This window comes from Equus caballus, chromosome 3 (assembly GCF_041296265.1).
Source record: "Equus caballus isolate H_3958 breed thoroughbred chromosome 3, TB-T2T, whole genome shotgun sequence".
NCBI lineage: Eukaryota > Metazoa > Chordata > Mammalia > Perissodactyla > Equidae > Equus > Equus caballus.
In genome coordinates this window covers 45,873,633-45,895,951 of record NC_091686.1, presented here as the reverse complement: position 1 = coordinate 45,895,951, position 22,319 = coordinate 45,873,633, and the positions used below count along the sequence as shown (strand labels likewise).

Below are 22,319 nucleotides of genomic sequence, written 5' to 3'. Positions count from 1 at the left end.
GGTTAAGTCTTGTGCGTGCCAGTTTGGCGGCCCGGGTTCACAAGTTTGGATCCCGGGTGTAGACATACACCAAGCCTTGTCAAGGCAAGCTATGGTGGCAACCCACATGCAAAAATAGAAGATTGGCAACAGATGTTAGCTCAGAGCGAATCTTCCTCATAAAAAAAAAAAATGAAGAATATATCGTGATTGTGTTGCCTTCTAAATTCAAGTATTGTTCACAATATTATTTGGCATTCTTTAAAGATTTGTATAATTTCAGACCAAAAGATCATTAAAAAATAAAATAAAATATAGACCTATATATCTTATGTTACAGACTCCAAACCTTTATAATAATGTTTTTTTCCCTTTGGAGGGGTCAAGTTTCATTCCAGTTTTGTTTCAGTGGCTTATCCTGAAAATGTCCATTGTAGCATCTATAATAGTTAGAAAACTCTTATTTTGCTTTTCATATAAATCTTATCTGTTAAATCTTAGAACTATAAATATTTTTACTTACTACATTACTTTATTATAATTATATTGCTCACTGTCACTTTTAGTTGACTATGGAAAATAGATTATTTAGTGCTAATTACAGACCATTAAACTCTGTAAATCTGTAGACATTATATGCTGTGATTATTATCAAAAGTGAAAAAGGCAATTATTTAATAAAGATGGAAATTTGAGACTATATGGATTTTCAAAAAATCTTTATTTTTATATGTGTATTCATTTATATAGCTTCTGATATTCCACTACTTGTGATTATAGTTCACGGTGGTAAAGTGGGGCTAAGAGTAAGGAAATGAACAGATATTAAAAAGGAAATTATTTAGCAGACTTTTAAAGAAGAGTAGTCTATAGCTTATTGAAACTTATAAATTACATAATGGCATTATATATATACACTATATATATATATAAAGGATATATATATTTTTATGTACATATATAATAGTGATTTTTTTCTAGTAAAAATCTTTTTATTATGGAAAATTTTAAACATATACAAAAGTAGAGAGAACAATATAATGACACCCCATATATTTCTCACCCAACCTAAAAAATTACAAACGTATAGCTGATCTAGTTTTATTTATTGCCCTTCACTCCCCACTCCCATCTCTCCAGAACTAGTTTAAACAATTCCCAAACATCATCATGATGCCATTCATAAACACATCAATTATCATAGTTAACATAGGACATATTCCTGTATTTTATGGATAGAAATGCTGTAATCTTTACAGACATTTGATTTTGAGATGTGAACTGTGAATATTTGTTTAACCTCATGGTGATCCTGGATTCGTCATATCGAACCAACCAGACAGGTTCAGATTCAGTCAGATAGCGTTCCAGATTGTGCCTGGTGTCTTCAAAAGATCAGCACTGTCCGAATGCTGTTCATAATAATAAAACAATAATCAGTATAATTTTCATGACAAAGTTAACCAAAACCCACAAATAATTTTCGTTCTTTTGTGTCAGGATTTGTTTTAATCTTTTTGTGTAGATGCCCCTTTGTTAAAATTTTAAACATATACAAAAGTAGAGAGAACAACATAATGAAACCCCATATATTTCTCACCCAACCTAAAAAATTACAAACATATAGCCGATCTAGTTTTATTTATTACCCTTCATTCCCCACTCCCATCTCTCCAGAACCAGTTTTCAACAATCCCCAAACATCATCATGATTCTATTCTTAAACACATCAGTTATCACAGTTAACGTGGGACATATTCCTGTATTTTATGGGTAGAAATGCTGTAATCTTTATAGATAAAGCCTAATTTCTTTGATCTTGTCATCCTCTTCCATTCATGGCATCAAGAATACTTTCCCTATAGTTCCAGGAGGCTGGGGGAAAATTGGGGACCCTCACTGGACCCTGGGCAAGGTCCTTGCTGCCCAGCGGTTCTGTGGAGAAGTAGCGCATGCTGAGGTTGGAGTGAGGTTTCCATCTTGGAATAGTCACTGCTCTTGGCTCTCCTGTAGCCAAGGGCAAACGGGGCTTCAAAAGAGGGGTGGTTGGTGTGTTGGGATGCTACTTTGTGGAAACCCCAAATTCCTACTCCTGGATAACTCCTTCAACAAGCAGAAGCAGAGAGGGGAGAAGCCTCCAGGACAGAGAATTCCTTATCTCGGACCCTACTGCTGGAGCTGCGGAATCCTTGGCATCAGTAGGTGGCCATGCACAAATGTACTCTTCACCCAGGGGCTGTGGAGGGAGAACCTCTGTGTCCCTTCCTCACCATGAGTCAGGGGCACTGCACCTTAATAAGCCAGTTGGTCACTGTGTCCCATCCCTTTCCCTCCATTTCCTTGCTTCTTTGCAGCTGGTATGGTTGGAGGGCTTATCCTCTTCTCTGCTTCCTGTACCCACATGGTAATCACGCCTGCGGAGGCCCATCCTCTGCCTTCTCCGCTCCACCTTTCCATCTGTGTGGGCAGCCAGGTAGTCTTCTCAGGGGGCCAGAAGGAGAGTAGGAGGCCTCATTCAGGTGTCTACCCCTCGGCCTCCATTCTACCACTGACTACCAGGCCTACTTTAAGACTATTGGAGACTTGCCCAGCAATTAACAAAGTAGTGCAATGTTTTCCATTTGGCTGCCATTTTGCATTGCCTGTGAGTATGTTCCACGACTGAGAACTCCGGGGGAAAAGGGGTAGTGGGAGACAGGCTACGAGCGCCAGAGTCTGAGGCCCTGAACCCCAACCCAACTCCTAACTTGAGAATTACCCCTTATGAGGATATTGAGATTGTGCAAGATATTGTGAGGATTATATACTACTTAGATACTTAGCATAGCTTAAAAAAAATCTTTATTTTTTTCTTTTTACTGAACTTCTTTTCAGTATCTTGTAGCTAACACATTTGCAGATTAGGCTGTTCATGTCAGTAGGGATGTTTTCTCAGGTTTCCTTCCCAGAAGGAGCCTGGGTCCTCACACTGTGGACCTGTTTTCTTGTTTTGCAACATTTATCCTCTGCTTCAAACTCCTGTCATTTAACTTTAGGTTTTTACCCCTCTCCTTTGTGATGTCTTCTCTTTTTTGTTGCTCTTTTGTCCTGCATCTTCTCGACGCAACATTGTTCCTGAGGATTTTGCCCTTTGCTCCTATTGATCAAGGCTTGCTTGATCATCTTAACCAAAATCATTGGTCCTAGTCTTCCCCACTGTCCAACACTAGAGATCCCCGACGTGGGACATTTCTATATGTCAGTTCTCAGGGTCTATGCCAAGGCAGCACAATATAGAGCTAAAATTGTGGATAGAATGTTTCTCATAGGAAACCTGTGACAAAGCAAGAGAATAAGAGAGCTGGGCATTCTTTAAGGATCTGATACCTGCCACTCCTGCGCACATCTCCATGGTTTTCAGCTGGTTCTGATCATGAAGGGCCAGGCGTGGGCACTCTGTGTCAACTGCAGAACGTAATGATTTCAGACCCAGGGCTGCATTGCACCACAGGGACCTGACATTATACCACAGAAACCTCTCTTTCTAGGGAGCAGCGCCAATTGAGTTAACAATTGTTTGTTAAAGGGAAAATATGTGTCAGTTTATACCACCACTCTACACTGGGACAGTATATGGCAGTGTCCATTGTGGTGATAGAGTAGGAAGCTTTCCCTTTTTTCAAATGGCTATTATTTAATCTTTTAAGCACCTCTGATGATGTGGAAAGCATCAGAAAGACAAACTGGTTAGTTCTTAACAGCAAGTAAAAATAGAATCATCATAAAGGTTTTTCAAACCACTGAACTGTCTGTTTGATACTTTACCTTTTTCCTTGGTGCAAGAGGTCAAATGCCTCATTGATTTTGTCAAAAGGCAGCGTGTGGGTCACCAATGCATCCAGATCGAATTTCTTATTCTTGTAGTCAGTGACCAGCTTTGGAACAGAATCGACACTTTTCCAACCTGTAATATGATCAAAATGCCAAATAAAGACCGGGTGTTTGACATGAAGACGTAGTGTAATCAGTGTGAGCTGAGTGAATGAAATTATGAGGTTAGATTTAGGTTGCTTCAAATAGGTTACCACCCCCCATCTTTAATATTCTGTACTTTAGTCTATTCAAACATTTTTCTTCATTAAGAAAGCCAAGATTATTTTCTATTTCAAGATAAGGGATGATCTGAATATGGTCAAAGTTTAACTTTTGTTCCTCTGTGCTGGTTCATTTAAGTGTAAATTGAATTTCAATTTGCAAACTGTAGTTATCCTTCTATACAAACTCTGTTTACTTTCAAGTACTTAATAGAGTAACTTTTATGTAGTCTTTAATATGTTCTAGACACTCAATATTTAAACAACAAATTATTTTCCTTTCCTTTCAATAATCTTCGTTATAAGAATTTGAGCACTACAGTCATGCTCTGCATAATGATGTGTTGGTCAACGGCAGACTGCGTAAGTGGTGATCCCCGAAGATCAGTACCACACAGCCTAGGCGTGAACTGTACCATCTAGGTTTGTGAAAGTAGAATCTATGATGTTTGCACAATGATGAACTCTCCTAACGACACATTTCCCAGAACGTCTCCCCGTTGTTAAGTGACACATGACTGTATTAGGGAGAAAATTAAAAGAAAAAAAACTGACCGCCAAACGATGATCCGTTTATAGTCCGGCCCATTATTAGCTCCAGTGGAGAAATAGTCAATCCTTTGTCACCCATGGCTACTCCAATGAGAGTACATGATCCCCAACCTACTCTTACACAGTCCAGGGCTGCTCTCTGGAAGGTCAAAGAAAAACCACTGAGTAAGTGGAAAAGTAGAACACGAATTCCAGCACGGATATGTACAATGCTTTAAGGAGGATTTATACAACTCTGCATGTATGATAATGGGATTCAAGCTAAAGAGGTCACAGTATTGTAGATTGGGACTTGAGGCTCCAGTGTTCTGTTTCAGACAGAACGTTCAATAAATTTTTGAGCTTCATCAAAAAAGATATGGAAAAGAAACAAAACATTATTTTACCCTGTGTGATACCATAGTTATGCCGAACCTAGGATGTATATCATTGTATATCAAGAAAGATAAACATACCTGAAGACAGTGAATATCTATAGAAGATATTTTAAACTGTAATCAAGTTTTCAATAATCTACCGTGTGTATACACTAAATATTTGCAATTCCAGGGGCATACAGCCACAAGCTTTAAAGTCATGAAGAGAGAGTCAATAAGCGTTCACTAGGCTAGGAAATGAGGTACACGCTGTGCACTTAGTAGATCTCAATGTGGTGTAAATAAAAAGAAATGCTGTTGAAAACAGAGGGAAAACTGTTACACGGAAAACGACACTGGCTGCTGCTCCTCCAACATTTCCTCTGCTCCCCGACGCCTTGTAGCTCTCTTGCAGTCAGGCAGAGTCATGTAACTAACTCTGGCCAACGGGCTATGGGCAGAAGTGACGTGTGTCCTCTCCTAGCCCAAACAGAACAGCCAGTGAGCAAGCTGCCAGCTGTCCTTTCTGCTGTAACAATCCAGAGGGCCTCATATTGAGGCTGTGAAGCCACAAGTTTGGACTTCCCTGATTGCTGAGTCCCCACCCGGAAGACGGTGGCACAGGGGAGTTGCATTGGTCTTTGCATGAAAGAAAGAGAAAACATTGTATGTTAACCTACTGCAAGTTTGGGGTTCATATAAAAATGCCAGAGGTTGAAAACGTAAATAAGTTTGAGAGAGATGTAAACTTATGGATGGCCATTCCACATAGAAGCCCTATGGTAAATAGATGAATATTTAAAATCGTCTGAGACTAATATTATAGAAGAAAAGTGTAAACTTCGTCCCATATCATAGTCAGTGGTCAACTTGATTCTGACCTGTCGGGGCAATTTTTACTTTTACAAAAGTCCCAGTAGGAAGTATGGCTCCTTCTCATCACTGATACGCTGCATGAAAGAAGCAATGTGAAGGCCAGTACATTCTCTCCCTCTTCTCTCTCTCTTCTGTCTGTTAGTGATGGAAGATGCAATGACCTAGAACTTTCTGAATGTGTTTTGAAATTTTTATTGCATGTGTTTATTTATTGCTTTGAGAATTCCTAATATGTCTAAATAGCAACTCTTCTACTTTCTGCACTTTTTATATGGCAGAAACATTTTGGTTTATACTGTATAGAGAGATCCATGCAGAGGGGAAAAGACACAGGTGCTACTTGTCCCCTTAAGGTAGCCGCTTGTATTCACTCCTGCTTCTTTTCTTTTCTTAGCATTTTTCCTGTCGCCTTTCCTACATTTCTGAGCTTTGCTCCAAGCAAGGAATTAACTTCCATAAGGATGACTTAGTTAAAATGGGTATATATACAAATAAAGGGTTTTATTTAGGAGCCTCTGATAACTTTTGAAGAGAATTACTTTTAATTCTCAAAACCTCATAATATTATCAGTTATTGTAATTTTCTAATTGTTCTGTTGGGTTCTTTAGGCTGCCTTAGAGCATTAGAGGTCCCTGAAATGAAATTTATACCCATTACTGGAATCTTCTCTACCACCCAGAAACTTAGCTCTCCCTAGTGATGGAAACTTTTGGTGGGAGGGTAGGTAGCTCATTTTTGGGGGATTAAATAAATTCATTTCTTTTTATTGGGATTCTCGGGGGTAATTCTATTCCATAATTTAAAATACATTTCTCGCTATAATAAATCAGTTAGTAACAGAACCCGCCAAGTTTTAGGTCAGTGGTTCTCAACCTGAGAATCTTGGAAGACATGTTGGTCCCTGGACTCTGCTCAGGAGAATACCCTGAGGTGTGCCCCTTCCTTGGGACTGACCAGCAGCAGCCATTTCCCAGGCACTTCTCAGGCACAGCCAGTTCTGAGAATCTCTGTACTAGAAAAGCAAGACAAATAGGCTGAATTTCAAGGACTGTAAGAAATTCGAGCTGTGGGAAGTGGAGGAAAGGATGTGGCACACGGACAGTAGAGAATGCAGGGTCTGAAGCCTTGCACACGGGCGAGCAGTGCGGGCCAGCAGTCTTCAGGGCATGCATCTTCAGTAGCAGCTAAGGTGGCTGAGCGCCTGGGACCTGCCAGCTCCTCTTTACACGGCTCCAGGGGCTGCAGTGAAACCGCTCCGAGAGGAGAGGCCCGAGAGCTCTCAGCAGCGCTCCCTGGTCTCCATGCCCTCCTGGGGAAGGACCAGGTCAGGGCAGAACAAGGGCCATGGCCCGCAGAGCCCGCTCGCGGTGGGAGCGCAGACTGCGCCCGTCAGACCCTCCCCAGGGGAGGGATTTAGCAGCCAGGCTGAGCCAAGGGGGAAACAGAAGGGCCTGGCCCGTAGCTACCTCACAGTCTCCCCGAGGACCCGAGGAATCCACAGGCAGATGATTAGTTGATGAATTCTTTGGTCATTTCATTAACAAAACAAAAGGAAACTCTACTTAGCGTCTTTGAGCAAACGCGCGTTAGGTGAAGGTGCTGGCCTGCGGGGCTGGGCGCGCGAGCGAGCTCCCTTTCCCTGGCCGCCTGGGCGGCTCGCCCGCCTTCGGGACGGATGGGCCCGGCCGCCTCCAGGCCGCAACCAGGGCGCATGCTCGGAGGGCCCCGCAGAGGATGCAGCGTCCCAGAGGAGGGGGAATCGGACTGAGCAGCGCTTGCAGCGTTTAGGCCAAAGAGAGTGACTTCTAATTTTGCAGTGCGTGTGTGTGTATGATTTTTACTGGGTTAAAAAATTCAAATCTATAATCTGGACCTAATTTTGCAGCGCGCGTATTGAGATCTGATGGACAAACTGGATTGTTGTAGGTTGCTGACCTCTTTTTACTGCGCGGGAAGATGGGAGTGGATACCTCCCGTTAGGGCGACGCCAAACACCTTGTCTTACTCCCTCCTCTAAATCTGCTTTTCTTTTCCTTTGCGTATTTTTTTGCTGACTTCGTGTAGGCAAATTCTTTTAAAATTTCATCTTTGAGTTTTTCCTTAATTTATTTCTGTTTAATTAAAATTAAATATTGAATTAATTAAATATTGCTTATATAAGAATATGTAATTTATATACATATAAGTATACTAGTATTAAATATAAAATAAACAAATATATTAATATACACATATTGTCGATGTTCAATGTTAATAAATATTATTTATTATATACTATTATAAAAAGTATACATACCATGGCTTCAGATCCACCTGCACAGTCAAGAGCAAAATCTGCGCCTCCATTGGTCATTTCGATGATGACCTCCTGGACAGGTTTATCTAGGTCTCTAGGATTGAGGCAGTCAGTGGCTCCAAGGGCTTTGGCCTTAGTAAATTTCTCACTGTTGATGTCAATAGCTATGATCCTGGAAGCTCCTGCCACTTTACAACCCATTATAGCAGAAAGACCGACACCGCCTAGGCCAAAGACGGCACAGGTAGAACCCGGAGTGACCTGCAGACAGGAAAATCATAAATTAACTTTTAAAACAGCTGGTCCCACTTTTTTTTTTTTAAGGGACAGAGTGAGGCGGGGGCAGGAGTGTATAAATAAGACTGCCTGTCATAAAACTAAATGATATAGCCATTGGGGGAAATCTGTTCAATGTGAAAATGGCTGAGTCACTAAATTTGGAGAATCATCTGAGGGCCGTTCGGATTATCAGTTCATAAGGAGCAAACCCAAATGAAAATCATCCCCTTGTTTTTCCTTTCCCTGTAGTGTATCAGGACAAAATTCTAAAGCCTACGCATTTTAAAGTGTTTATCGTTTTCCTTTTTTAATAGACCACAAGTAATTTGATATCTATATTTGTAACAGGCCTTATATGGTTGTGTTAATGTTATAGTTGATTTTGAATGACTGCTAATATTTCTCTAAATGTGCATTAACTTACTTAATCATCCCAAATCGTCAATTTATCAAATGGAATGAATCCAGAATTTCTTTGCATAGCATTGGAGGATTTTTATTATCTGGCTCCCGTTACCTTCCAACGTCATCTCCATGGTATCCCTGGTACTACAGCCACAGCAAACTGTTGCACTTTCCTTTCCTCATGCCTTAGTTCATGCTGTTCCCTCAGCCTGGTGTACTTTTCACCTGATTTCCTTTAATTAAAATATAACCTATACTTCTAGGCCTGACTTAAATGACCCTCTCTCCGTGAAACGTGTCTTGATTCTTCAATCAGAAATTAATGCTTTCTCTATACTGTGCAATTTATAATCTCCTTGATTGTTTGATTTTCTGTGTGTGTGTGTTTCTTTAAAAGCCTGTAAGTTCTTTAAGGCAGAGGCTTTTCATCTTCCACGTTGCTGTCAAGGAGTCTTCTGTACGTTGGTTCTTTACTAAATGTTCGTTGCATTGAATTAAGTAGAAACTTAATATACAAGATAGTAAGGAAGGCTGCTGTAACTGGGACATGTGATTCTGTAGAGTGGTTCAGAGGCAAAAACTACTACACAGAGAAATACTTAATCACTATTTTCTAGTGATGATGGGAAAGTGTTCCCATCAAAGCATAAACACAAGGGAAGAGAAAACCTGGCCAACAGAGGTATTGATACATTCTCAACTGGAAACAAAATTACTGAGGAACAGAGAGAATGCACACCTCTTACTTTAATTGATGCATGATATTCGGCATGAATGTACTGGCTTTTGCTACCCAGGTGAAATAAAATACATATTTTGTAAATACTCAGAATATCGTTCTATATACACTATATACTATTTACCATAATATTGTGGGCGTGCATTTAGTATATTTCCAAACATCTTTCTCCTGAGATTGTGTTACAAAGTTTGCCTCTGAGTCTCACTGAAAGTAGAAATGCATTTTTCCCATTGTAGCAATGTCGTTCACAGTAGATGGATTCTCAGGCTATATCTTTTGGCTAGAATTACTGATACTTCGCTTCATTAACTTGTTCCTATCAGATTCCTCTCTCTTCTCTGAGCATCTCATAAGGTGGTTTAGTATTCCTCAGTAGTGGGAAGCACAGGTCCTGGGAATTTAGGTCAACTTTGACTAGATTTAAAAGAAAATTGTAGCTGACTCTCTAGTGTTACTACCACCGAACAAAGATTCTGGACGTAGAAGATGATAGTCTGCATGGAGTCCAGAAAAGGGGTGTGTGTGTGTGGCCCGCAGAGTAGAACTCTCGCCTTCGTCTCCAGTGCTGTCCAAAGGAGACTATGCCTTGACTGCCACGGTCACATCAGCGGTTAACGCCACCCAGCTAACACCCCCTTCCTCTAGGAGCCTTCAGATTGTAGTTTGGCTTCTCCTACAATTGTTTTATTTTTACAGATGAATGAGTGAGTAGAGGAATTTGTAGAGGGAGAGAATATGCTGATGGCCAGGAGTAGCATTTCTGTCTGCTTGGCCAACATAATTCTCAAAGAAAAGTCATACCTTGGCGTTCTGGCTACTAGATCGGCTCCTTATTTTCATTAGGCTGACTTTGTTTCCTTGACATTGAACAACTTTAGATAACCTGATAGAAAGGAAGTTTTGGATTGTAGCCTCTCCAAGATGTTTTACAGGTTGCATATGAATGTGGCTTTATTCATTCATTCACTGAAAAATTGTCAAGCTCCTACTGTTGTACAAGGCACAGGGCTAGGCTCTGGAGATATCACAATGAACAGGAGAGAGAGTTCTTGCCCTCAAGGAGAAAATATTCAAATAGGAAGGAGAAATAAATGGGAAATTTCTCAATAGCATGATAAGTAGTAAGACAGGGATAAATGGATGCTTTGGGAAAAACTGGGAGGGGCACCCAAGGCATGCCTGAGGCTGGGGTAGGTTTCCAGCAGGAAGTGGCAAATACTGCAGCACACCCACAGAAAAGGGGCATACGGAAGGGGCATGGAGTCTTCAGATTAGTTGTTTCGAGAGGCCACTCTGGTTGCAGTTTGCAGTTTGGAGTGGAAGGACGAAGACTAATGTCGAGGTTTAAATAAGGAGGTGGTTTGAGGCATCCGGGTAATACTGACATTTCTCCAGCCTCTCTGTTAAAGAGCTTTGTAAATGCCTCTAACTTCTACCAGGGGATTCCAGGGACTTATCTTGCCACCATCAAGGCTGCCACCTGAGACCCTCTTTTGAAGCCCCAAAGGGGGCGATGAGAGGCAGAGCTGAGTTAGTGCAGTTTGAGGGAGAGGAATCTTCAGAGCCTCAGGGAGAGAGGAGGGCCTGATAGATGGAGGGGGGCGGGGTCTGTACTTTCTCTTGTCTCTTGACTGGGTGGGCCGCCCCAGGATGAGCATTCCTATTTAGGGGGCATGTTTAAGCAGGCTGTACTTAAATCAGGGACGGTCTATAATCTAATGTACCAGTATAGGAAGAGAAATCAACCTGGACTGGCTGCCAGCCACTGGGCCAGATGTCTTACATATGTAATATAACTTAAGGATCCGCACAGCTGTTTTGTAGTAGATATTGTTGCAGAGAGGTAGGAGTAAAGAGGTTAAGTAACTTGCCTAAAATCACAGAGGTAATAAACCACAGAGCCAGGGTTTGAAGATACCTCTCTCTGGTTTATCATGCTGCCTCCTAGTAACTTCTATTTGACACAACCTGGTGACTGACCATTGTACCTTGGCAGTGTTGAGTGCAGCTCCATAGCCAGTTGAAAACCCACATCCAAGCAGACAAACTCTCTCTAAATTTGCATCGTCATCAATTTTGGCAAGATTTTTATCTGACACTACGGTGTACTGAGAGAAGGTACTGGTCCCAAAGAAATGGTAAATGGGTTTTCCTTTGCAGGTAAACCTGGAGGTTTTGTCTTCCATTAGTTCTTGATCAAGAAGAGGACTTTTGGTTAGACTAGAAAAAAAACATATTAGAAACAGAAAGTAAGTGGACCACTGAACTTTCCTGAAACAAGTGTTAGGCATTGTGTGCTTGTTATGGCAATTTTATGAGATGGAAAAATTGAGAAAACGACTCGAGACTCTTCACCTAAATCTATAGTCAGAAGTAGTCTAAAAATAATAATGACAACAAACTTTTCAATGAATACTTTTTATGGTCCAGAAACTGTTTTAAGGGCTTCACATGTATTAGTTCTCAAAAACTTTTTGTTATGGAAAACTGAAACACACATAAAAGTAGAAAGAATAACATAATAAATCTCCATGTAGCCATCTCCCAGCTTCAGCCAGGATCAACTCATGGTCCATCTAGCTTTGTCTATTACCCGCCTCCCCACACCTGCACCTGTTCTACCATCACTGGACTATTTTGAAGGAGATCCCAGACATGGCTATTTCATCTGCAGATGTTTTAGTATGTATCTCAAAACGATAAAGGTTCTTTTAGGTCCGCACATTGTGTTGGGTCTCTTAAGTCTCTTTTAATTAACATGTTCTCACTCCCCCCTCTTGCTTTTTCCTAGCAATCTATTTGTTGAAGAAACAGTCATTTTTCCTGTAGTTTTCCTCATTCTGGATTTTTCTGATTACATTCCTGTAATCTGGTTTAACATGTTTCTTCGTCCCTTTACTTCTTCTAAACCAGTATGTTTGAACTAAATGCTTGATCTAATTCAGGTTTTATATTTTTGTAGGAATACTTCAAAGATGATGTTGTGTATTTTCATCTGGAGAAACATAATTCTGTGTCTTTTAGTGATGTTACAAAGAATGATGGTCATTGCCCAACTCTATTATTTCATTAAAGGTTTGCACAAGAGTGCGTGAATTCTTTGAATATCTGCAACAACCCTCTGAAGTAGGCATTATTATTATCCCCATTTTACAGACGAGGGAATTGAGGCACAGTAATAAAAGTAAGAGTAGTACAATTTTAGCTTCTGAAAAAACTAGTTTCAGTTTGCATTAGGGACAAACATATCTTTCTACAGTCTCAGTAAAGAACAGGGTGATGAGATTTTGGACTTGGAACCAGGCTGGCTGGGTTCAAACTCTAGCTCCAGGACTTACGTCTATGCGGCCTTGGAATAACTCACTTTACTGTGCTTCACTGCACTCCTCTCTCCTCCCCCGTAGACGTAGCTCCTGTTCTGAGTTTGGCAGTTATCATTCCAGTGGTGTATTTCTCTCTTTACTACATACACATATACCATAAACGATATACGGTATTGCGTTTGTATATGACACCTTGCTAAATATATCTGTCAGCAACTTGCTTCTTTCCGTTAACATTGTGTGTGAGATTATTCTATGTTGATGTGTGTAGATTGTTTAGCCATTTTCATTGTTCCATAGTATTCCATTGTTTTACTACACAGCGATTTGTTAATCTATTCTTTTATTGATGGACAGGTGCTATTTTCCACTGCTTGCCATTATCAACAATGTCACAAGGAACATTCTAGCACATCTCTTTGGGTGATTTTGTGCAGCAATTCTTGTGCACACCTAGGAGTAGAATTCATGGGTAGAAAGTATGCCCCTCTTCATCTCCGTTGAGGTATTGCCAACGTACTGCCCAAAATATTTGTACCAGTTTGTACTCTTACTAACAGTGTGTAGCACTTACTTGAATTTTTCACAAAAATTTGTGAGTGGACTCAGACACAGCTTGCAGTTTTTACATTGAGGCATGTAGAGTGGAATTACTTTGTCACCTAGAAGGAAAGACTATAGGTTGAATGAGTCCTAAGATGTAACTTATAAATAGTTTCTACCTGATGAATCGGTGGACAACACCATTCTTTACGTTATATATTTTATATTCCACAGAAAGTATAGGTGGCTACAGTATTTGTTACCTTACAAGATTGCTGATTCCCCCAAGCATTGCATGTACTATCTTTTTTTCTTTTTCTTTTTTCTCTGCTGGGCGGTCAAGCCACAAATCCTTATTGATATGGTTAGGTGTAGAGTCCCATCTGAGACTCTGCTGTCATTGCAGCTCTCTGCATCATGATTATTGTTTATCACATTTATAAACACCCTGCATAGAAGAGAAGACCCTCATATTATAGGATAGGTGGACACTAATAGAGTCGATATGGAGGGTAAACTTTATATCACCGCCAGGTTTCACCATTTAGTTCATGCTCAGTTTCCACTTTCCCTCAATTTCAGTTTAATAATGGCTTCTGTTCTCTGATGACCACAGTCCAATAATGGTAATTAACATTTGTTCAAGATTTAGCATGTGCCAGGCCCCATTCTAACTGCTTACATGTGTTATCTCATTTAATTATCAGAACAACCCTTTGAGATGAGTACTGTTATGGTCCCCAGTTTAGCAAACAGAACACTGAGTTGAATCACAGAAAAGTGACTTAATGGTGAAGGTCACACAGCCAGTAAGTGACAGAGCTGGGACCCATTGGCCAGATTCCTTCATGGATGCAAAACTTTTGGGAGCAATTTCTTTCTCTGGTCTTGTTTGGAACGGAAAGATACTAATATGCCTCTAAGTGTGGAGCCCTCTCATTAAAGGAGGAAAGAATCATATGGTTCAACCTGCCTGACAAGTGAGGCCATTTCTGCCTGATTGCTTGGCCCGTATTCCAGTGTTCGGTGGGTCTGTTATAAAATGTGAAGTAAATAATTTCAGCCATTGGCATGCTTCATTTACGTATTAGTTTTATCTTACAAACTTTCAAAAATACCCTTAAGCTAATGTTCACAGACATATAATATTTCTTACTTAAGCTACCTGTGAGTCTTCATTCTTTAAATTCTTTATAATATTAAACTAGTTTTCTGTTTCGTTTAGAGGAGGTTGTTATAAATTGTCATTTGTGTCCGCACAGAAGCTTTAGTTAAACTGACTTTGTAACTTGGCTTCATAGGACAACTTCTTAGTGCTGTACATAAACAAGTGGCCATATTTCCCGTTGTTATTAGACAGTCCTGATTTCAAATATTCTGTCCCATTGTTAGAGTGTGATGGATTGTGTGTCTCAGTTTTGCTTTGGAAAAGATGTTCCCCCAGATAAACAGAGATCGATTACAGCCTGCAGAGCCAGGACTACATCAGGAATTATCGCTGAAATGCTCTGACATTTCCATTTAACTGGAACCAGAAAATAAAATACCTGGTTTGAAGCCGGTCACTCCTGGCCCAACACTTTCCACAATCCCGGCACCCTCGTGGCCAAGGATCACTGGTAAGAACGTCTCCTCAGCTTTCGGGTCAATGGGATGGTGGTCACTGTGGCACACAGCAGTGGCAATGATCTGCAAGCAACCACAGACTCAAGTTGTGTTTCTGTAATTATATCAGTGGGGTTGATCAGTGGATAATCTTAGGTCCGATGTCACCTTGAAACTTTACGACATGCTTAGAGCTCAATAAAAGAGTTATATTTTGACCCGCCCCCAAATATGTGAGGATATATTCTTTTCCTGTTGTCATGCACCTTTGTTTTCTACCTTTCACTGTCTTTGGAAAATCACAAAAAGAGAATAGGCAGTTAGTGTGTCCAGGAGGAAAAATCAAAGGTAATAGGGAAAATTTAAAGTCTATTAGGCAGAAGGAATGGAGGGAAGACAGGGTTCTAGGGGTGTTCAAATTTTGTGGAAACTACATGAAATGAAATAGAGGTAATAAAACTTTCATAGTTAAAAGAGAGAGAGATCAAATAAAGGATTATCTAAACTAATTACCCATGCATCCCTGTATTATTATTCTTCAGGATTCAATTCATCAGAATATCCTGTTCATTCCCATGGAGAAACCCTTACTGTGGTGGTCCTGGAGGGAAATATCGACCTGGCCAGCAGCGTGGAAAATGGAGCAATGGTCCCAGCTTGCCGTCTGTGGTCCCACTCTACTCAGTTCAGTCTCTTTTCCCTGCTCACCCACACCTGTCCCCTCCTCTGGGCGCCCAAGATGCTTATGCTGCCCAGGACAGCATTCAGTTTTTCCTCTCCCTTCTTTTGAACCAAATTCTCTACCTCCTTTAATAACACTTTCCAATCACTGGCAATTGGAAAACAAAAAGAAAACCTAACTAATTCTAATCCAAAGTGAATTCCTTTGTCTGATTTCCAGGGTCAATGACAAATGTTAGGATAGGTCAGTTAAATTTTAAGCCCATTATGAAGAACAAATGAAACAGAATTAATAATTACCTCTTCTGGAGATAATGCCTGTTTTTCTCTGAACCTGAAAATGTGATTCCCCCTAGTGGGAACTCTGGGGATCTCCGTTGTATGTCCCACAGAGGCGTGACCTGGCAGAAGCCAAGTCTGCACTTAGGATCTTGTCTGTCCCGCCAAGGCAAGTTCCCACTTACCTGAACGCGAACTTCATGAGCCTTGGGGGGAGCGACCTCAACCTCTTCGATGCAAAGGGGCTTGCCTGCTTCCCAGGCTACAGCGGCTTTACATTTAATAACCTAAGAAAGAGGGAGAGGGAGGGAGAGGGGAGAGGGGAGACAGAGAGCAGGCGAAGGAGAGGGAGGGAGAGGGAGGATGGGAGGGAGGGAGAGAGGGAAAGACAGGATGTTATGGGAAAAAATTAAAGAGCACGTTGATACCATAATTTCATGAAAAGGAGCAATGGATTTTGTGGCTGGATGCTATCTATACTTATATTATTTTAAACACAAATGATCTTAATGGAAAATAAGAAGTCATATTCTGCATTATAGTGATTGCACTCTTAAGTTTTGAAAAGAACAGGTGTATTAAAGTTTATCTTAATATAATGCCTTGATTTTTTTCTCCATAACAGAGAGGATAAATTTATAGGGTTTGGACAGCGTATATGGCCAATAAGTATTTGTTGACTGAGCAATTTGATATCAGCTGTGAATTACCTGAGTCCTTGTTGCTAGAGTACAGGTGTGTTTCACATCTTTGCTACTCAAAGCATGGGCTTCCCTCGGACCAGCAGTTATTGACATCACCAGGCAACAAGCTCTGTGCCAAACCCACTAAGTCTAAATCTGCCCTGGAACCAGGTCCCCAGGCAGTTCATGTGCACATGGAAATCTGAGCAGAGAGGCTCACACAATTATGAAATTCACCAGCAGAATATAAATTCAATAGAAATTGGGTCTCTTTGCAAGAATTTGGGTAAAAATGTATGAAAAGAAATTAAGCATCAAGATTCTATAATCTCCGTATTAAAACTTTATTTGGCCTCTTAAAATTGTATTTTTAATTTTAAGTATAAGTAACATTGAAAGAAAGTGCAAAGAAACAAACCCATAATCCTCGATTCTAATGCTACTAATTTTGCTTTTGGTATGATTTTCCCAGTCTTCGATCACACGAATACATATTTTTTGATAGTTGTTATGCAATTTTGAATTACATGTTTAAATATCATTAGTCTTATTACAAATGCAATATGTATTTTTTTAGAGAAGTTTCAAAATACAAATAAGAAGAAAAGAAACAAATAAAATCCACCTGTAAATTTTATTACTCATTTTATGATTTTGAGGTAAACCCTTTGAGTATTCCCAATGGGATCATATTGTATATAATATTTTGTAATCTATGTTTTTCTACTTATTAATATACTATGAAAATTTTCTATATTGTTCTCTAGTATTATTTCACATAAATGTAAATGTTATTTCATGGGGCTAGCATAGTTACTCAAATCTCTCTTTTTTGGCCATTATGAATAATATTTAATTGCACACCCTTGTTGCAAGCATTTTGACAAATCCACAGAAATTTCTTTAGAATACATTCCTAGCATGAGGGTCACTCATATCCTTTTGATCAGCTTTAAATTGCTGCTTTCTGAGAGCAATCCCCAAAGAAAGCTTCATTTAGCAAATGTATAAAGAGACAACAAAAACAAACAAAACAAGAGTTGAACAAAGAAGCAGTATGTTGGCTTACTTTGCCTTTGGTGCCCATTTTCCTCTGGGAGCCTCGCTTTGGAAGTTTCTCTCTGACTTAGGAAGCTCTGCCACTTCTATCCAGCTGCTCTGAGTCCTGTAATGAACTGTGCAAATAAATACCTTTCCTGCTCTTTCATTCTCCAATCACTGTCTCTCCTTTTTTGTTTCTGTGATCTCCAGCTCTGCCTGTCTCTTGCCACGTCATCTGTGCTATCATATTGCAGGTGCTAACGCCGATTGCTCCCAGCAGTTATTTGGAGAAGATTCTTGTTTACTCATTTTTTTCCCCTTTTTATTGCAGAATATAAGATAATAGAGAAAAGCTCATTAGAGATATACAGATGAGTTAACACATAATTACAAAGTAAAGGACATTTCCCCTGGCCCGGAGTCCTTCCTGTTTCCGTCCTTCTCCTTCACAGCCCTAATCATTCCCTCACATTTCTTTATGATTTTGCTTCTCTTTACAGCACAGTGTAGTTTCACCTACTAAAAACTTTATGTGCATGGAATCTTAGCGTATGCATTCTTTCATGTTTTTTTCTTTCTCTCAACTCTGTGTTTGTGAGATTCCCCTACGTCGTCCGTGGCTGTTCATATATTTTCATTATCATCCATTTTCCTTTTTGCTTGTGGTGAATCAGTGGTTGCATAAAGTTCTTTTCGTGTATCCTGTTGTACACGTGCTTGAGTTGCCATAGGGAGGGTTCAGGATTAATAAGCAGCCAGTACCCACTATTAAGGTGATGTCCACTATTAAAATAGTTGGTAAAAAGCCTCTGCCCCAAACTCCCAAGTTCCCTTTCAACTCTGTTCCAGCCCTGAGGAGTCCTCTTTAGTCACTGCTGAGGAACTACTTCCATGCCCCTTCGGTTGTGTGAGTCCGTCACCTGGCTCCCAGTGGTTCTGGGTCTCTGGCTGTGCCCAGTACAGAGTAGTCCCTGGACCTCGCTGGACAATACCGAAGTGCCCCCATGCACCACACTTCCATGGCTGTTTGTGGGAAATGGAGTGTCTCATATCGGTTGTTAAATATTTTGACTGGGAGTGGAATTGCCAGTTCTTCAACTTTGATTGATTAGGTCAAAGAGTTCTATAAAGTGGCTGAAGCTCCCAGCAGCACTGTACGAGGGTTCCCATTGCCTCACATCCCCACCTACGCTTGGACTTGCTGGACTTTAAAACTTTTGATAGTCTCTGGGTGTATAATGATGTGTAATTGTATTTTTAAATTGTAATTCTCTGATTATCAATGAGGATAAGCAGCAGGGGTATACTGGAGCCAGCTCATAGTGATTTTTGGTCTGCTTTTAACTACTGAGAGATGTTTAAAAATTGTTGTTATGAATTTGTTCATTTCTTATAGTTCTTTTCTTACTTTTTGCTTTACATATTTTGAGCCTTGATCTTAGTGCATGCAAATGTTCTGTGTTGTACGTGTTTTAAAAAGTTCGACAACATGTTTTACCATCTTTCTCTGTTGGTATGTTTGGTTTCTCTGTATCGTTTCTTTTAATGGTCCCATGGTATTCTCCTATCTCCTCCAGACTTTAGCTAACATTTTATTGTTGAATATTTAAGTTGTCCTATTACACTCTTGGAAGTAAACTTTATACTCCTTGCTTCTACTTTCTTACTACCCACATTTCACTTCTTAACTTACCTGGTTTCCATCTTTATCCTTTAATGGAAACTGTTTTCTTTTTAAAAAATTTTTTAATTATTTTATTGAGGTCACATTGGCTTATAACATTGTGTAAATTTCAGGAGTACATTATTATATATCAGTTTCTGTATAGACTGCATCGTGTTCATCATCAATAGTCTAGGTGTTCTCTGTCACCATACATGTGTGCCCCTTTACCACTTTTGCCCTCCCCCACCCCCTTCCCTATAGGTAAACACTAATCTGTTCTCCTTAGCCATGTGTTTGTTTATCTTCCACATGTGAGTGAAATCATGGTGTTTGTCTTTCCCTGTCTGGCTTATTTCGCTTAACATAATACCCTCAAGTTCCAACCATGTTGTTGCAAATGGGATTTGCCATTTTTTATGGCTGAGTAGTATTCCATTGTAAATATATGCAACATCCTCTTCATCCATTCATCCGTCAATAGGCATTGGGTTGCTTCCATGTCTTGGCTATTGTGAATAATGCTGCGATGGACATAGGGGTGCATAAATCTCTTTGAATTGTTGATTTCAAGTTCTTTCAATAAATACCTAGCAGTGGAATAGCTGATCATATGGTATTTCTATTTTTTTGTTTTTATTAATGTTATGATAGATTACGACCTTGTGAGATTTCAGTTGTACATTTTTGTTAGTCATGTTGTGGGTACACCACTTCCCCCTCTGTGCCCTCCCCCCACCCCCCCTTTTCCCTGGTAACCACCGATCAGATCTCCTTATCACTATACTAATTTCCACCTATGAGTGGAGTCATATAGAGTTCGTCTTTCTCTGACTGGCTTATTTCGCTTAACATAATACCCTCGAGGTCCATCCACGTTGTTGTGAATGGGCCAATTTTGTCTTTTTTTATGGCTGAGTAGTATTCCATTGTGTATATATACCACATCTTCTTTATCCAATCATCAGTTTCTGGGCATGTAGGCTGGTTCCACGTCTTGGCTATTGTAAATAATGCTGCGATGAACATAGGGGTGCAACGGACTCTTGAGATTTCTGATATCAGGTTCTTAGGATAGATACCCAGTAATGGGATGGCTGGGTCATAGGGTATTTCTATTTTTAACTTTTTGAGAAATCTCCATCCTGTTTTCCATAGTGGCTGTACCAGTTTGCATTCCCACCAACAGTGTATGAGGGTTCCTTTTTCTCCACAACCTCTCCAACATTTGTCACTCTTGGTTTTGGATGTTTTTGCCAATCTAACAGGTGTAAGGCGATATCTTAGTGTAGTTTTGATTTGCATTTCCCTGATGATTAGCGATGATGAACATCTTTTCATGTGTCTATTGGCCATATTCATATCTTCTTTTGAGAAATGTCTGTTCATGTCCTCTGCCCATTTTTTGATCGGGTTGTTTGTTTTTTTGTTGTTAAGCAGTGTGAGTTCTTTGTATATTATGGAGATTAACCCTTTGTCGGATAAGTGGCTTGTAAATATTTTTTCCCAATTAGTGAGCTGGTTTTTTGTTTCAATCCTGTTTTCCCTTGCCTTGAAGAAGCTCTTTAGTCTGATGAAGTCCCATTTGTTTATTCTTTCTATTGCTTCCCTCAACTGAGGAGTTATAGTGTCCGAAAAGATTCTTTTGAAACTGATTTCAAAGAGTGTACTGCCTATATTCTCTTCCAAAAGACTTATTGTCTCAGGCCTAATCTTTAGGTCTTTGATCCATTTTGAGTTTATTTTGGTGTGTGGTGAAAAAGAATGGTCAATTTTCAATCTTTTGCATGCGGCTGTCCAGTTTTCCCAGCACCATTTGTTGAAGAGACTTTCTTTTCTCCATTGTAGGCCCTCTGCTCCTTTGTCGAAGATTAGCTGTCCATAGATGTGTGGTTTTATCTCTGGGCTTTCAATTCTGTTCCATTGATCTGTGGACCTGTTTTTGTACCAGTACCATGCTGTTTTGATCACTGTAGCTTTGTAGTATGTTTTGAAATCAGGGATTGTGATTCCGCTGGATTTGTTTTTCTTGCTCAGGATTGCTTTAGCAATTCGCGGTCTTTTGTTGCCCCATATGAATTTTAGGATTGTTTGTTCAATTTCTGTGAAGAATGTTCTTGGGATTCTGATTGGGATAGCATTGAATCTGTAGATTGCTTTAGGTAGTATGGACATTTTAACTATGTTTATTCTTCCAATCCATGTGCGAGGAATGTCTTTCCATCTCTTTATGTCATCGTCAATTTCTTTCAAGAAAGTCTTGTAGTTTTCATTGTATAGATCCTTCACTTCCTTGGTTAAGTTTATCCCAAGGTATTTTATTCTTTTCGTTGCGATTGTGAATGGGATTGAGTTCTTGAGTTCTTTTTCTGTTAGTTCATTGTTAGTGTATAGAAATGCTACTGACTTATGCACGTTAATTTTATACCCTGCTACTTTGCTGTAGTTGTTGATTATTTCTAATAGTTTTTCTGTGGATTCTTTGGGGTTTTCTATATATAAGATCATGTCGTCTGCAAACAGCGAGAGTTTTACTTCTTCGTTACCTGTTTGGATTCCTTTTATTTCTTTTTCCTGCCGAATTGCTCTGGCCAGCACCTCCAGTACTATGTTGAATAGGAGTGGTGAAAGTGGGCACCCTTGTCTTGTTCCTGCCCTCAGAGGGATGGCTTTCAGTTTTTGTCCATTGAGTATGATGTTGGCTGTGGGTCTGTCATATATGGCCTTTATTATGTTGAGGTACTTTTCTTCTATACCCATTTTATTGAGGGTTTTTATCATAAATGGGTGTTGGATCTTGTCGAATGCTTTCTCTGCATCTATTGAGATGATCATGTGGTTTTTGTTTTTCATTTTGTTGATGTAGTGTATCACGTTGATTGACTTGCGGATGTTGAACCATCCCTGTGTCCCTGGTATAAATCCCACTTGATCATGGTGTA

General features: G+C 40.0%; 1 protein-coding gene across 1 annotated transcript; it reads right to left on the bottom strand.

Annotated features, from left to right (window-relative positions):
* Positions 1-681: 681 nt before the first annotated feature.
* On the bottom strand, positions 682-17,973 carry ADH4 (alcohol dehydrogenase 4 (class II), pi polypeptide). The gene is made up of 9 exons (XM_023637666.2): positions 17,743-17,973; positions 16,176-16,277; positions 14,973-15,114; positions 13,457-13,544; positions 11,548-11,779; positions 8,134-8,394; positions 4,608-4,743; positions 3,784-3,922; positions 682-1,391 (listed from the first exon to the last, which is right to left on the bottom strand). Exons 1-9 carry the CDS (start codon positions 17,758-17,760, stop codon positions 1,367-1,369), a joined length of 1,143 nt encoding a protein of 380 aa, XP_023493434.1. The 5' UTR covers positions 17,761-17,973; the 3' UTR covers positions 682-1,366.
* Positions 17,974-22,319: the final 4,346 nt, after the last annotated feature.